Source organism: Xylocopa sonorina, chromosome 7 (assembly GCF_050948175.1).
Source record: "Xylocopa sonorina isolate GNS202 chromosome 7, iyXylSono1_principal, whole genome shotgun sequence".
NCBI lineage: Eukaryota > Metazoa > Arthropoda > Insecta > Hymenoptera > Apidae > Xylocopa > Xylocopa sonorina.
Genome location: NC_135199.1, coordinates 9,748,864 through 9,764,228, shown reverse-complemented (window position 1 = coordinate 9,764,228; position 15,365 = coordinate 9,748,864). Strand labels below are relative to the sequence as shown.

Below are 15,365 nucleotides of genomic sequence, written 5' to 3'. Positions count from 1 at the left end.
CAAAAGTGACAAATGGTAGCACTGCAAACGTGAGTAGCAGGAATTCCTGGATATGTTGCAAAATAATACAAGCCTGTTTACGCGTAAATCTTCGTGCATAAAATATTGCAAACATCATGAAATATAAAAACTATCGAATCGCGAAACATTGGAAGGTTTCCAAAAAAGAGATCATTACTTTACCGTGGCTCCTGCTTGCCTCTGGAAACTATCCAGAAGATGTATAGCGTTAACCTCTCGCGGTAATACCTTCGAAAGTCTCCGTTTTAAAAAAGGCCGAAACAAAAGTGGCATTATTGTGCCACTTCGTTTTATTATGCAAGCTATACACAAGTATACGTGGTAACGAGCAATTAAAAACATTACCACGGTTATCTTTTATTTCCGTAAAAAAAAAATCGCGCGAATGAGTAACTGCAAGATATGATGCGAGATTCCTTGAATTACGCGAAATTAATAAAATCCGCACATAATCTCGTCGTATCCCATCGGCGTTCTCACGCGATAATCGCCACTAGAATGATAAATTACAGGTTCCGCGCGTCTTTATTCTTTTTAACACCGTCGAAATCCTAGTCATGACGGTATGTACCGACAGCTATGAAATTTCGCTTACGTCTTACCAAAGATATTGGGTAATCTTTGTACGTGTCTAGTCGCGATCACGCTAGTGTCCAACAAGTTGTCGCTGTATAGAGAAGGGGAAAAAAAACGAGACTAACAGAGAATACGCGACATTGATCACTGAGATTATTTGTTGTCAACGGTATCGCGTCATTTTCGATCGTACAGATAAGTGTTAGGGCCAATTTTGAGGAGCGCCTAGTTAAGAACGCGCGCGAATGAATTGGCACTTCTCCAAAGTGGGAATTTCACGCGAAGATTACCGACGGAAGTGCGAACAGCCGTTCGTATCCCTTGTAGCGCCGCTTAAAGATGAGTCATTTCGTTAAAGCGAAACACTTACGAGTCCATCTTCGTACCGCGGGTGCAAATAAAATGAGAAAGCCGCGCGAGTAACGCAAATAACGAAGCGTTTGATTAAGCGATAAATAACGAGATTGCAGCAATTTGAGAATAAAAGAGAACACCGTAAACGAGGGACACGCTGTTAAAGCTTTCCTTTGATAGTGTTAGGCTCCGCGTGAAACACGTCCGTATTGTATTACAATTAATTGGTAACCATCGGAGCGTTGAGGCTGGCAAAGTTGCAAAGTTATCGACGACTCTTATGGAAGGGCGGCGATCAACCGGAGCCAATTACGGTGTTCGACGATGTAGCAACGCGAATAAGCGGCGTACGTGGAGGAAGGCGCAAAAACGAAAGAAAAGACGGGGAAAGAGCGGAGCAGAGAATATGAAATCTAGGTCACGACCCAAATCATTCTCCTCCGGCCTCCGTTTGAATCTTTCGCAATGCATGAAAGTGCCCAAAGCGTTTCGAAAGCCCCCGCCCCGACGGAGTACGCGCTGTTTCGCCGTGAGCTTTCCTCGTTTTCTCCAATTGAATCTCGAGCGGTGCCTCGAATAAAACCACCGTGTGCCAGACGCGCATTAGATATACATATTCCTTGTCGGAGCTTGAGCGTAGATATTTCATGTTCCGGCACGAAACGTTCCTCTTCGTATCCTTACAATAGGGCACCGCGCTTCTTACGTACGCTATTTCTTATCCGCTCTACTATTCCGTTCCGCTAGACTGGATTTCGATCGTATCCTCTCGATAACGTTCGAGGGGGAAACAAACGCGAGAAATTTATCAGCTAATAAAGCGTTCCATTTCATTCCGGTGACAATCGCAACGGGACACGTGTGCGTACATGTAGAAGAGAAAAATCGTTCGAGGAACCGTATATGCGATTCCGTATAGGCCTCCGCGTCGCGTTAAGCTGGCGGTCAGGAATATTCCTGAACGGGACTGATCGGAGCCGTAACACGTGTCCCCGGGTGTTTTTCGAACGAGGCCAGAGGAAATTTCTGCCGGCAGCCTTGAAAGTGCACTTGATTCGCGAGCGCGTGCCTCGTAAAACGCACAAGGCAACAACACGCGAGAAAGCTCTCTGGGCGGTGGAGGCGCGCACGTTCAGAGACGTTTCGTCTCTCGTACGGCTCGGTCGGTCGGTCGGTCGGTCGGTCGGTCGGTCGGTTGGTCGGTCGGTCGGTCGGTCGGTTGGTCGGTCGGTCGATCGGCTGGCTGACTCTTTCGATCTTTCTCCCGGTCGTCAGCTACGTCCACGCACACGCGTAGGTATATATGCAGCCAACAACGATCCACGCGTGCACACTCGGCCAGCCCGTGCACAGGACGGTTGCAGCGTTGCATGCCGTGCAGCGGGTGCACCGTCGTCGTACCGTACCCGTAACCGTGTGCGTTGTTGCCAAGCCATCTCGGATCAACCGGCATTCCCATAGAACTACGCGAGCCCGCGGTTTCAGCCTTCAAACTTCGCGACTACCGCGGACCGTCGAGCGAAATCCTACGGACAAATAACGTTTCCGCAGCTAGTTATGCGCGCCGTTTTGTTTACAGATTACATTCCGCTCGGCTTGATCCGGTTAGATTCGAAGCAAGTCGAGAGTGCGATGCCGATGATACATTAACACGCTTGCCTGCCACGCGCAGTTTTCGCTCAGTGTGACGCCACCAGCCGTGTGATTTAGTAACGCGGTAATTACGCCGAGTTACGCGTCCGAATTTTGTCGAGCGTACGCGTGTTCCGATTCGTGATTCTTTGTTTATCGTTGCGGATACGAGCGAATCGGGAGGCAGCCACGTCGAGATGAATCGTGCGCACGAAGGGATACATATTGGATAACATAGTTTCGCGTAGTGACGGTGCGTGGGAATAGTGGCTGAATGCCAGTTCGAGTCCACTGTCGAGGGCCACGGTTGTGCCAGTCAACCGTGCTAAATATATACGTGTAACTGTAATAACTTTCGTAACGGTGTATTCCGATTTGTTCCTTTCTCTGGGCTATTCTTTCCCGTACCGTGTGTGGTATACAGATAGGCATTTTCTACTCCGCTTTGTGATGCAACTAGTTTCGTTTCCCGTGCGCGTCCTACGAAGAACACCGATGTAATGTTATAGGTTGTAAATGACGTCAAGATCGGGCCATGAAATTCGTACGGGGAGCAGTAAAATGACTAATCCCATCAAAGTAGTCAGCGGACGACAGTGCGTGCAATAAATTTCCCAAAATCGCTTTGTGTTTTGTATCATCGGTAGATCGTAGACGGAGATATACAACCGTTACGAGTAGAAATCGTAAAAGTTTTCGGAATGGCTCAACGCGTGGTTTTCAAAAAGGAACGTTTACGGGTAACGAAACATCGAGTTGCGAACAAACTCCAAGGTCTAAGCGAGGGTAGGTCAGTACGTCGGTTAAAAGGAAACACGCACACTTGCCCATCTTTCCGAACGCGTCATAACAGCTTAATTATGCTGTCCGCCTTACAAACGGCGCAGGTGTACACGTTCGCTTTGAAGTCGGAAAGAATATAAATAATCAATGTAATTGGATTTTATAACGTACTATCTCTGCCTGCATAATTTTCTTAACCACGTGCTGTCAAAAAGAATCAATTCACTTTCCTTAATCAACCACAACTGCGTTACTTTAAACTAGCTTCGACGTAATGGAAATTTCACGAACGTGTGTATCTATCGTAAATCCTTGGTACATTTCGCGATTCACCCGACGAATTCCTAAACGAGCTCGTAACTTATTACTGATAACTTATCGTACGTGTACGACTGACTTACGTGCAAGTATTTATTTACTTTGTGAACGAATGGCGCGTCATTGAAGAAGGAATTACTGATTATTTATAATCACGTTAACCCCTAGATGACCTAGATATACGCATTACTTATTGCCAAAGTGCTCGTTACTACGCAGTAAGGGTGATTCTGAATCAATGTTACCTCAGCCTATACGAGACACGCTGAGAATGCAGACTCAATCCTGGTTCCTTGGAAAAGAAACGAGGCCAGGTAGAAATGACCGGATAAAGATGAAATCATCCATGGTTTCAAAATTGTAGACGAACTTCTAGGTGAATTTATATACCACGAAGCCTCTCGTGCACTTTCAATTACTCTCGCAAGAAGTGAAGCGTTGCCGTGGGATGGAAATTGAAGGTGAGCACATTATTTGTTGAAACGATAGGTGTTGCACCGTAGGGACACGGAAACTGGCTGAGAATGGCGAGGGAGAGAAAGAGATTGTAGCACGGCGTCAACTACGAGTCGAGCGAGTCTTGGTCAAGGCAGGTCAAGTCACGTCTAAACCTGACACTCCGATCGTGATTGCAATCCGAGGAGGAGGTCAGATTGAATCGTGGAGGCCGTACACGTGACCTTGAACCAACTGCACGACAGTGACTTTATCGAAATAGAAAATATGGATTGCCCTGGCATTTCCGACTGTTTTCTGGCACACTCGCCTTCCCATGCGCCACATCTCTGTTTTCCACGCGTCCTCGCTTTAACGACGTCTGCCTCGGTGAAAGAAACGCTAATGCATCTTGAACATCAAAGCCTCCGAGCACGCGCGCGCTCCAATGAGAAAGGAAATATTAAGCTAATAGGGAAAACCATGAATCTGATGCTTGATAACAATTTCGGTTCGAGATTTTTCAGGTCTCAGACGTGCACGGTTGAAAGAAGTTGGGATTTCAAAGTGTTTTCGTCGATCATTATCTATCAAGGGACGCTCCGTACGTATTGGCACTGTGAAAAGCTTCCTGGTCAAAGGGAATGTTTCTTGAACGAGTCGCGCTTCTATTGTGTTCGAATAGCTATTACCTATGTATATAAACGTCATTGTACAGTTGTCTCGTAGTCAAGGTGGAAAGATGAAAGGATGGTTGTTTCAGTGACGAGCAAGTTTACCATTAGTCATAGTACCATTCGCGGTATTATTACAAATACGCGGATACGTATGCATATAAATGGATAGAATTATACTAGGTTTCCAATTCATTTAATGGGTAAAATACCGTGTATCTTACAAATTAAATTGGTTTATGAATACTGCTATCTACTCTGTGTCGATGTAACTATGTGTATATTACGCGTGTAAATTGAAACCGAGTGGTTTGTCAGCATACTTAAACCGATGATTATCGTTAACATTTCACACGACACGGAAATGAGCCCCGTTATTTATGTAAAGTGCTCCAAGGCTCCTCGTGTTCACGAGCTACTAAAGGAAAAAGGTATACGGAAGGGTGGAGAGAAACGACGATGACGAGAAAAGTAAAAGAGCCAATGAGAAAGAGAGGGAGAGCCGGTGGACACGAGACAGAAACGGGTTATAGATATCCAGGTCAAACGGGCAGCAAACGGACGGGTATTTCTTTCACGTTTACTTATCAATCCCCCGATAATCGTCGGCGGACAACAAGCATAACGTATAAACTCGTGCGAAAAGTTACGTATCGTGAATAACGATTTTCCTTAATCCTCCTCGAAACGTCGAGCGTTCTACGTAACGTTAGACCATTGAATCGGAAAGAAATGGGACGACCGATCGAAAGCAAGAAAGCGAAAATAAAAGCGTGACGGCGGTTTATCGTAGGTGTACGCGTGTAGGTATGTAGCACATGCGTGTACGTTGAATAACGACAATAGAGGAGTAATGAACGATCGTGTAAACTCGATAGGAAACAAATAAATCGTTTTACTGCCTTATAGATATTCGAACGACCCCGATGCGGCGTGTATCGGTGTTCATTATTTGCCCTCGTGATTTTACGAGTGTTTCCTTCGTTCCAGCACCGTTCCAGCTCTCTAGTTTATCGTAATCATTTCACCCGTTCATAACGGGCATATTTATGCTGCAATTAACTCTCGTTAGCGGAAAGCCCATCAAGTACATGACTACGCCGGTATATCAGCCACACTACACCGCGGGCTGATTTCGTTATGCCGTTGCAACGCGCTGCCGCAATCCTCCGCTCGGAATTAACAATGCAACCCCTTCACGGGTAAACCCCGTCTCGATGACCTATGCTTAACCGTCTTATTATCATTGTTCGCCGTTAATTAACTCTTAGAGAATTGTTTCACGTTCGAAAGTTAAAGAGCACACTTGTTGTCACGGTGGTCGCGACAGCGCCGTGAAAAATAATTGCGACCAATTTCTCGTTACTACTCACCCCGTTTTACCCTAGAAAAACAAACCGTCGGTTATGTAATTACGTGAAGTTGTATATTTCTTTTGACGCGTAAGAAGTTTACGAAAAGCGACAGAACGCGGACACAACGATCAACCGTTCGAAAGAACTCGAACTCTCGGGGAAAATAAACAGAGTGTCATAGTTCCGTGACAGTTTTACCGCTGTTTACGAGCCTTCGGCTCACCGTGCGAAGCTTGCTTTCGACAACGCTGAATGAAAAGACTGTTTGGAACGTCCCAGGGAAATTAATCAACTGCTTTCCACGGACCTTGTAATCCTGGCCTCGTCCTGAACGAGTCGCGTTAACTATGCAACCGTTCAAGCGCGCCATCTTCCCCAAGGAATCCGAGATACAAACTGTTCGCGAATTAACATCACGGTAAATTACTCACCCCCTCGCGAGAATCTGTCGTTGATGAAAACGTTTCCCAACGCGGTTCGAAAGAAAGAATCCACGTTTAAGCGCAAGAATGCAACAGATCCGGTTGTTGCGAGACGAAGAGGACTGGAATGTTGCTCGATTAACAAGAACGTGGCTGCGGGCGCGAAAACATATGAAGTTGAGGAGGAACAATTATAGAGAGGAGACTAAGAACGGCGAGGGAATAGAAAGATGGGAGAAGAGAAAGAACTAGCGTGTGCTTAGCACACTGACTAAACCCCATTTGGTAGCGAAGCGAGAGAAATCCATTCCAAGGCGCGGAACATTACCCAAACCATCGGCCGGGGCCCTGAAACCCAGCCATGGTTGCCATGGTGACCGCGTCCATCCCCCTCTTCGTACTTGCCTCGTACAACCCTCCGTAGCCCATTTTCCACCCCTTGCTCTGCCGACGCCCACACTACCGCCATCAGCACCACCACCACCGCTACCATCCGCCACCAATGTCCATCCCCTGCCTTCGTGTTTGCCTCCCTTTCCTCCTTCGACGATCTTTTTCATTTTTCATCCCTCCGCGTCCTTGCGATACCGTTCGACGACGACCGTTCGTCCCTATATCAATTCACGATATCGATTACCGTACGATCGTCCGATTATTTGTTCCGCCTCGTGATTGATGGCCACTATGCAAATGCGTTCGATGTTATTAATTAATCGCGAGGCTTTATCGATAAATTTGACATTTGTATTTGGCACCAATTATCCAATGCAACGTTTACTTCTCTAAGTGGTCGTCCTTCTTTTCTTTATTTCCATCTGATCAGCTTGATTCCACTCGTGAACGTGTGCTCGCAACGATATTTCGCATTGTGTTATTTAAAAACACGAAACGTCCCAGCGTGGTCGCGCAATTTTCCCCAGATTAGAATTTTCAAGAGATTTCCTCGTTAGACTCGGCAAACTTTGTATCCGCCGCGAGTAAGACCGACCTAACCAGGCCAGTTAATAAGAAGTTGACTAGGGGAAACAAAAAAAGGGAGAAGGATGTGAGCAAGAAAGTTTACACGGAACTTTCAACGCATAATTACGAACGCAACGGCCACGAACGAAATTTAATTCCAGAATCGGGAAGGGAATTTGTAATTGGAGCGCTGATTACCGTGGCATTTCCTTCTAACCAACGGTTACGGACAATCACGCTCTATTCACTTTTACCCTTCGAAGAACGTTCATTGACAATAAAATAGTCACCGTTGAGCGAAAATCGTCCAATACGTAGATACTCGAATTAAACTCGGATAACTTTCAGCGTGCAAAAACTCGAATACCAAAAGGAAGGGGGGCGAAGGAAAAGAAAAATCTCCGTTTCATTATCGGTACAATTCCGCAGAACAGAGAAACGTAGTTTCCTTTTTTTCTTCCCTTTTCCTTTTTTCACCGAGAATTAAGCGTGAAACGCGGGCGCGCTGGCGCTCAAGCTACTTTCCTCGCTGCAATTTCAAGGTTGTCTGCCGTGTAATAGCATAGATAAAGCTCTTTCTTTTGTCCGGCGGGCCCCGGTGTGTGTGTCTCTGTCCGCGGGGCGTGGTGAACGTGTAGCCGACGTAGCCGTCCGCTTAGTCGTGGCCGTCGTCGTCGAATTAGTTTCCAGGTAGACTGGGACAAGATTCTAACGGTACCGCGGCTCGATCGCGGGGCAGGATGGGATGGAATGGCATGGAGTTACAAGGCGGCGCGGGCGGTTCAGTGACCGACCGACCGACCGATCGACTACTCGCTATACCGCGTCGTCGGGAGAAAGAGCAAGGCGAAAAAGGTGGGGGGGGGGGGGGGGGGGGCGAGAGACACAAGAAGGGTTCCCCGGGTGAGTACTTCGTTTCAGAAGTGGTGCTCGTCTCGCTACTTGTGGTCTCGTAACTCGATTCTTAAGCGGATATCGTTTGCACCGGGACGACGCATCGATGACAAAGAGGAGGAACGCCACCGCGACTGTGTATCGTAGATTAACGCCAACAAACCCTCCCTCGTCGTTCGGGAACTTGCCGCAACACAGTGTGGGCATTCACGGTTGCTTATTTAATTACGGTGCCTGCGGAAAGTGTCGATACGTGCGATTACATTCGTTTACGAGCAGTATAGATTGTTTAAAAATCTCGACTAACTCGAACGCAACTCTCGAACGAGACTCAAAAGGCAAAACGCTACGTTCGTTCCTAGTCTCTTCTACGTTCCAATTACGTAAGTGGTGCAGCGAGCGTATCGTTCGTGTAAAGATCGGAAAGCCTGGAAGAAGATTTTCTCAGATGCCGTAAGCTATCGAGATTGCGACGAACGATTGTATTCGGCTCTGTTGTTTCGCCGCGGTGGTTGATGCAATTTTCGAAAGCACGCAAAAGTTTCCCCCGCGCGATACAAACGTTGGCGCCACCCCACCCCTTACGTCAGCCGACTTCACCTACGCGTGCACACCGATCCACCGCTGCTGGCCCCTTGCTCGGCTGAATAAATTACACAATTTCCCTTCTTACTCCTACTCCTCGTTTCGCCTGCTCCTTTCCTTCCCGCGCTAGTCTTTCCATCGTTTCCTCCTCCTCCTCCTCCTCCTCCCCTCCTCCTCTGGTATTACGTTTCGCTTCTCCAAGGGGATCCACGGGCCGAATGAAAACGACATACGCGTCGATTCGTTCACGCGGCCATCGAAATGAACTTAGTTCCCTTTCGTTCGAACACGCGTAACATCGAATCATGCAAATGCGCCCCGATCGGCACAGCCGCTTTAAAGTACGTGTACGCGTGTGCAAATTAAACGGGATCGAGCGCAATGTAATCGACGGGATAACGACCGAAAATTTATACTTTAACATATACAAATTCGAAATTTGTATCGTGCAAACGTTAGATCTGCAACCGATCGGAGGTCCTGATCTTTCTCCCCCCTTTTAGTCGCCTCTTACAACAAGCAGAGGATATGGTGAGTGTATTTTGATCCCCACCGCACAGGGATGCCGGCATAGTTTCTTTTATTCTCACTTGAGGATCACCCAGCCCTTCCCTCGTTACTCAACTGTTTCCTTCCTGTAATGGAAACGAGTCTAATCGCGGACGCAACGCACGCTATCTTACTAACACACCTATTTAGAGAGCGCAAGGAAGGTCAGTCTATTAATAGAGCAACCTGGGATCATCGGGCTCTGGGATCATCGAGAACTCTATCGTTGTCTTATATAATGGAATATTACATCGATTCGTTTAAAACGTGATTATCGGTCGTCCAAGCCAGCCGAGCGAATCCTGGCATGCGTCTGTGATCGATTACTTTCGAATGGAAGGAGAACAGCGGAATAAGGACTCGTTGCGACATTTCATTTCAAGTTACGCGTATCAATTACTCCGTTACGTCCTACAAAAAAAAAAGAAGGCAAACAGTATACGGAAAGTAAAATTGACAAGAAGATTACCGCGGAAAGGTGTCGCTAGCATTTGTCGTCGGAGCCGCGACTTTATCGCTAACGCGGCAAAGAGGACCGAGGTATGAGAAGCTATCAGTAGAGGGAACGAGAGACCAGTGGATGAAGTGCGAATCGCGGATAGTGGGAGCAACGAGAATGCTGCAAGCACGCTGGTAACTTCGCTCGGTCGTGAAAGTGCCGTAAGTCACGTTTTAACGAGCGCCCGATTTATGCCGTCGCCGTTCCACTGACCTCGCAACGACGACACGGGTACGCACGCGCCGATACCGAACGCGTTCCCTCGTACGAAAAGCTGTGAAATCGACGCGCACGGCATGCGAAAATAAATAAGCGCCGTCGATCATTTCGAGTCGATAACGCGACGCGCCACAGTCGTCGCGGTTAACCCGTGTTTATCGCGTCCATTGCATACGCCGCACGGTTTGTCCGTTTCGGTTTATCGTTTCGCGATGTGCAGTCGTCGTTGTACGCCGCGGGATGTCACGCTCGAATTCGAATCTTTAAAAACTGTACAGACCGGAACGTGCTTTATTTATTTCTTTTCTCTTTTTCTTTCGAGTTTTATTTACTCGCGAGAGGGGAGAAGGAAACCGAAGACGAACGGAGAATTGTGTTTCGTAAATGTTTCAAGTGCGATCGAGCGAGAACTTGACACTGCGAAGGAAACACGGTGAAACCTTAACCTCGCGATCGACAGAGTTACGGAAGCTAGAATAATTGAGTCGTGGAACACGTATTGTTCGCGCGCGCGAGTGTATGTATCTCTGGATATTAATTCATCTTCCTATATTGTACGTTCGAAGTTCGTTGGTTTCACGTATAACTTAAAATTAACTCGACTCGTGCCCCCGGTGATTTCGTCCTTTTCTTCGGCGGTCATGTTCCGTCCGTGTTCCGGGAGAATCGTCGGCGAGCGCGTTTTCCTCCCACATCGATAAACGCACGTGCTTGCGTAGATATGCAAATCGATATTGCCCGTGTCGCTGTGTAGCATCTAATTGTCTGTCATAAGCATATAATCGAGTTCTCCGTACAGGTTTCCGTGCATGTTTTAACCGTACGTAATATACGTATGCCCGTTCGCGCGTGTTGAACATACTATCTGTTATGAATGCATGTGCTAATCGCACGTTATATTCGTACCTCTGAATAATGATAGGGATTTCTAGACGTATAAGCAGTAACTTCTGCCGCGATTTGTCCTACACACTTCTGCTCGCAATCGAACCGTGCAATCGATTTTTCGCGACTATCGCGTACAATAAAATACTCGCGTGCAGATTCGGAAACACGTAAATTTTAACGAATGTTGTCTTTTTATATTTGTGGGAGCAAAGAACAAGACATACAAATTGAGATACAAATTGTAATACACGGTCAGTATCAGTACGTCTGCGAACTTCTATACTCGCGCGCATATATTCACACGTGTTTCTCCAAACGTTGAATCACATTTTACGTGCACGAAGCGGTAGCCTTAGCCAGAATAACAAGGTAACAAACTTTTAATGAACGTATTCTACGTATTATTCGCAAACGCACAAGTTATTTTCATGTAGACGTAAATAAATTGGTATCCAAGTAACGTGAATAACCTTTTCACGGACGATCGATCAAAGTTGTCGCGTTGGATAAATGAAACTTGCATCAACTAGTTTCACTTTGGTTGCCGTTTCTCATATTTTAAGAGATACTTTTTTATTTACGCGGAAAAGAGCGCATCACCTCGGAAAGTATCTGAATCATTTTGTGCGCCAGCTTTGTACAGAAGAAACGGTAAAGCACCAATTAATAATTTTAATTTTCAGCTGCGCTGATAACTTATTAGGACAGGCAAGTTGTAGCATGACAAGAAACAAACAATGAGAAGATGACAAATTTCTATATAACTCTACACAAATGTGCACATATTTAGAGGTTTTATATAAAACAACAAAGTTTTCGCAATCTTTCTCTTCAATACAATTATTGTTTTACTAGTAATATTGATTGAGCTACAAAGTGATTACCAAATCGTTTTATTTCGTAATTTCATTATGCATAATTATTGTATGCATCATTCAAACAGTTAATTCTATGTGTATTGTCGAGATGTATATTTCAATAGTTTTATTGTAATTTGTTTTATATTATCCGCTTTAGAGGTAAGAGAGAGAAAGGTATATAAAAAAGCTATAGGAAAGAGTGAGACAGATGATACCTACCCTACTCTGGAACCCGTGGCGCCATCTCTGTAAAAAGTGCTCAAACTGGTCGCACATCGTTATCGATAGCGAAGTGAACTACTCAAGAACTACTAGCGCCATCTCTACGGAATGTATTGAAACTAATGTTCGATTAGTTTCACCTTTTCTCCGGTTGATGGCGCTAGTAGTCTTCAGTAGTTTACTTCGCTGTCGATAATGCTGTGCGACCAGTTTGAGCACTTTTTACAGAGATGGCGCCAGGGGTTCAAACATAGGGTCCGTATCATCTGTCTCACTCTTTCTTATAGCTTCTTAATATATCTTTCTCTCTCTTACCTCTAAAGCGGGAAATATTCAAGAAATTCAAATAAAACTACTAAATACGCTGGTTCTTATTGATGTGTTATGAGATTTCCTGTGTTGTCTAGGAAGCACTTGCTGTAACTTAAATTAAAAATTAAAAGTACAAGTGTTTCTTTCTCTTGTTTTATTTGAAATTAATTTGATTAAAGCATATGAAACATTGTACAAGCAGCTGTTCAGTCAAATAACTATGTTCATGTAGTAAAAGCCAATAATAATACTGTTAACGTCGTGGTACTTTATAAGTGGATAACAAAATATTATATCATTTGGTTCTATGATATTGAATTTCTGTCGAGAGATATATATATATAATAATTTAAAACATTTTGAGCACAACACATAATGAGCGGCAGGAATCTCGAAGAGTATCGTTGCAATATGGGTTCCTAATTTCGGCAACTTCAGGCAAAATAAATGCTACCATATTTACCAGGCATAGAATGGTAGTGGTTATGTATTATTTTATATTTGAAGGAAACACGTGCAAATGTTGAGATTATCCGTGAAGTTTCTTTTAGTTGTATTATTTAAGATATAATAAGACCAATAACAGTTTCCGAGTGATGTAAGAACACAGTAAAAACGTTGATAACGTTACCATGTTTATTAATTAGAACTGTTCGTGTAACAGTATTAAAATAGTCTAAACAGAAACAATCGGAGGAATAATATTTTCTTCAGTGTTATATTATAAATGGCCCTATTATTTACAAGCATGTGGGACTCTACAATGTTTTTGAGCACCTTAACCCCAAAATTTTACGTCGCTCTAACTGGAACATCGTCATTGATTTCTGGATTGATTCTGATTTTCGAATGGTGGTATTTTCGAAAATACGGCACATCTTTTATCGAACAAGTATCCATAAATCACATTTCACCGTGGATCGGTGGTGGTGACAACGGATCAGATGGTAGTAATTCAAGTTTAAATGGTTCAAATTCGAATCAACAAAATGTTCCAGAATGTAAAGTTTGGCGTAATCCAATAAATTTATTTAGAGGGGCAGAATATCAGAGATTTTATTGGACCACAAATAAAGAACCGTTAACGTATTACGATATGAATTTATCTGCTCAAGATCATCAAACGTTCTTCACTTGCGAAGGTGATACAGGTAAATGTTGTAGGAGCGGTACTGGAATGCTGCGAAAACTGTAGTAATGATGTTATTCACTCTCGATAGGTAAGGCTGAATATGAGATTATGCAAACAGCTTGGAGGGAACGTAATCCGGTAGTGCGAATAAAAGCTGCGCATAGTGCTCTTGAACGTAACCCTGATTGTGCCCCGGCATATATTTTGCTTGCTGAAGAGGAAGCTACTACTATTGTAGAAGCTGAAAAAATTTTAAAGCAAGCTTTAAAAGTAGCTGAAAATAATTATAGAAAGTCTCAAAGTACACAACATCAGGGAACCATTGCAGAGGCTATACATAGAAGGGATACGAATGTGTTAATATATGTTAAACGAAGGTTAGCTATGTGTGCAAGGAAATTAGGAAAATTGAAAGAGGCGATAAAAATGTTTAGAGACTTGACGAAAGAAGTCCCGCCAATTATGAATGTATTGAACATTCATGAAAATTTAATCGAAGTTCTATTAGAATCTCAAGCGTATGCTGATGTACAAGCAGTATTAGCAAAATACGATGATATAAGTCTACCAAAATCAGCAACTATTTGCTATACAGCTGCATTATTAAAAGCGCGAGTAGTTGCTGACAAATTTTCCACGGACATTGCTAGCAAAAGGGGTTTAACTACACCTGAAATGATAGCAGTTGAAGCTATTCATAGGGCTGTTGAATTCAATCCTCATGTACCAAAATATTTATTAGAAATGAAACCACTAATTTTGCCTCCGGAACATGTACTAAAGAGGGGAGATTCAGAAGCAATTGCTTATGCGTTCTTCCATCTCGCTCATTGGAAACAAGTCGAAGGAGCCCTTAATTTATTACATTGTACTTGGGAAGGTACATTTAGGATGTTACCCTATCCTTTGGAAAGGGGTCATTTATTTTATCCATATCCAACTTGCACAGAATGCGCAGATCGCGAACTGTTACCCTCGTTTCACGATGTAAGCGTTTATCCAAAAAAAGAGTTGCCGTTTTTCATATTGTTTACAGCTGGTCTATGTTCGTTTACAGCGCTCTTGGCACTTTTAACGTATCAGTATCCTGATACTATGGGTGTAGTCGCACGATCAATGCTTGCCTGGTTTTCGCATCCGTTTTATTATATTTTAGACAAACTGGAAGCAATTTTACCTTCTAATTTATTACAACAGCTCTCTAGAATATAAGACATTTGTGTTTTGATCTCTGCAATCATGACATTATTGTGATATTTATGATACTTATGCTTTCGTTGTCATATACATCAACCATATGTGTACATTCGTAACTTCCCGAATTTCTTACGACTGATATCCTAATATCTATGTATTTATAGAATCAATTATTTACTTAACTTTGTTAGTTGGAAACGTCGTGTAGCTATCAATGTACAATGAATAAAAAAAAATTTGAATATCTTTTGAATTAATCCCGTATTTCTTCGTTGGCATTTCGTTCTTAAATTGTACTTTATCTAATCTAGGATATTTGGACGTACATCAATCAACAATAGATTTGATTAGATTTCATATTTATTTTAATAATTGATATTATCAGTAGCTCATAGAATTGGTGGCGAAAGAACAAGGCAAATCAGAGATATTAATGTCGTATTGTACAGAAAATGTTGAATTTATTTTATATGAAATC

General features: G+C 43.8%; 1 protein-coding gene across 1 annotated transcript; it reads left to right on the top strand.

Annotated features, from left to right (window-relative positions):
• The first annotated feature begins 12,956 nt into the window (after nucleotides 1-12,956).
• Nucleotides 12,957-15,144, top strand: LOC143425564 (protein ST7 homolog). The gene is made up of 2 exons (XM_076898464.1): nucleotides 12,957-13,709; nucleotides 13,779-15,144. The coding sequence occupies exons 1-2, from the start codon at nucleotides 13,286-13,288 to the stop codon at nucleotides 14,900-14,902; spliced, it is 1,548 nt and encodes a 515-aa protein (XP_076754579.1). The 5' UTR covers nucleotides 12,957-13,285; the 3' UTR covers nucleotides 14,903-15,144.
• Nucleotides 15,145-15,365: the final 221 nt, after the last annotated feature.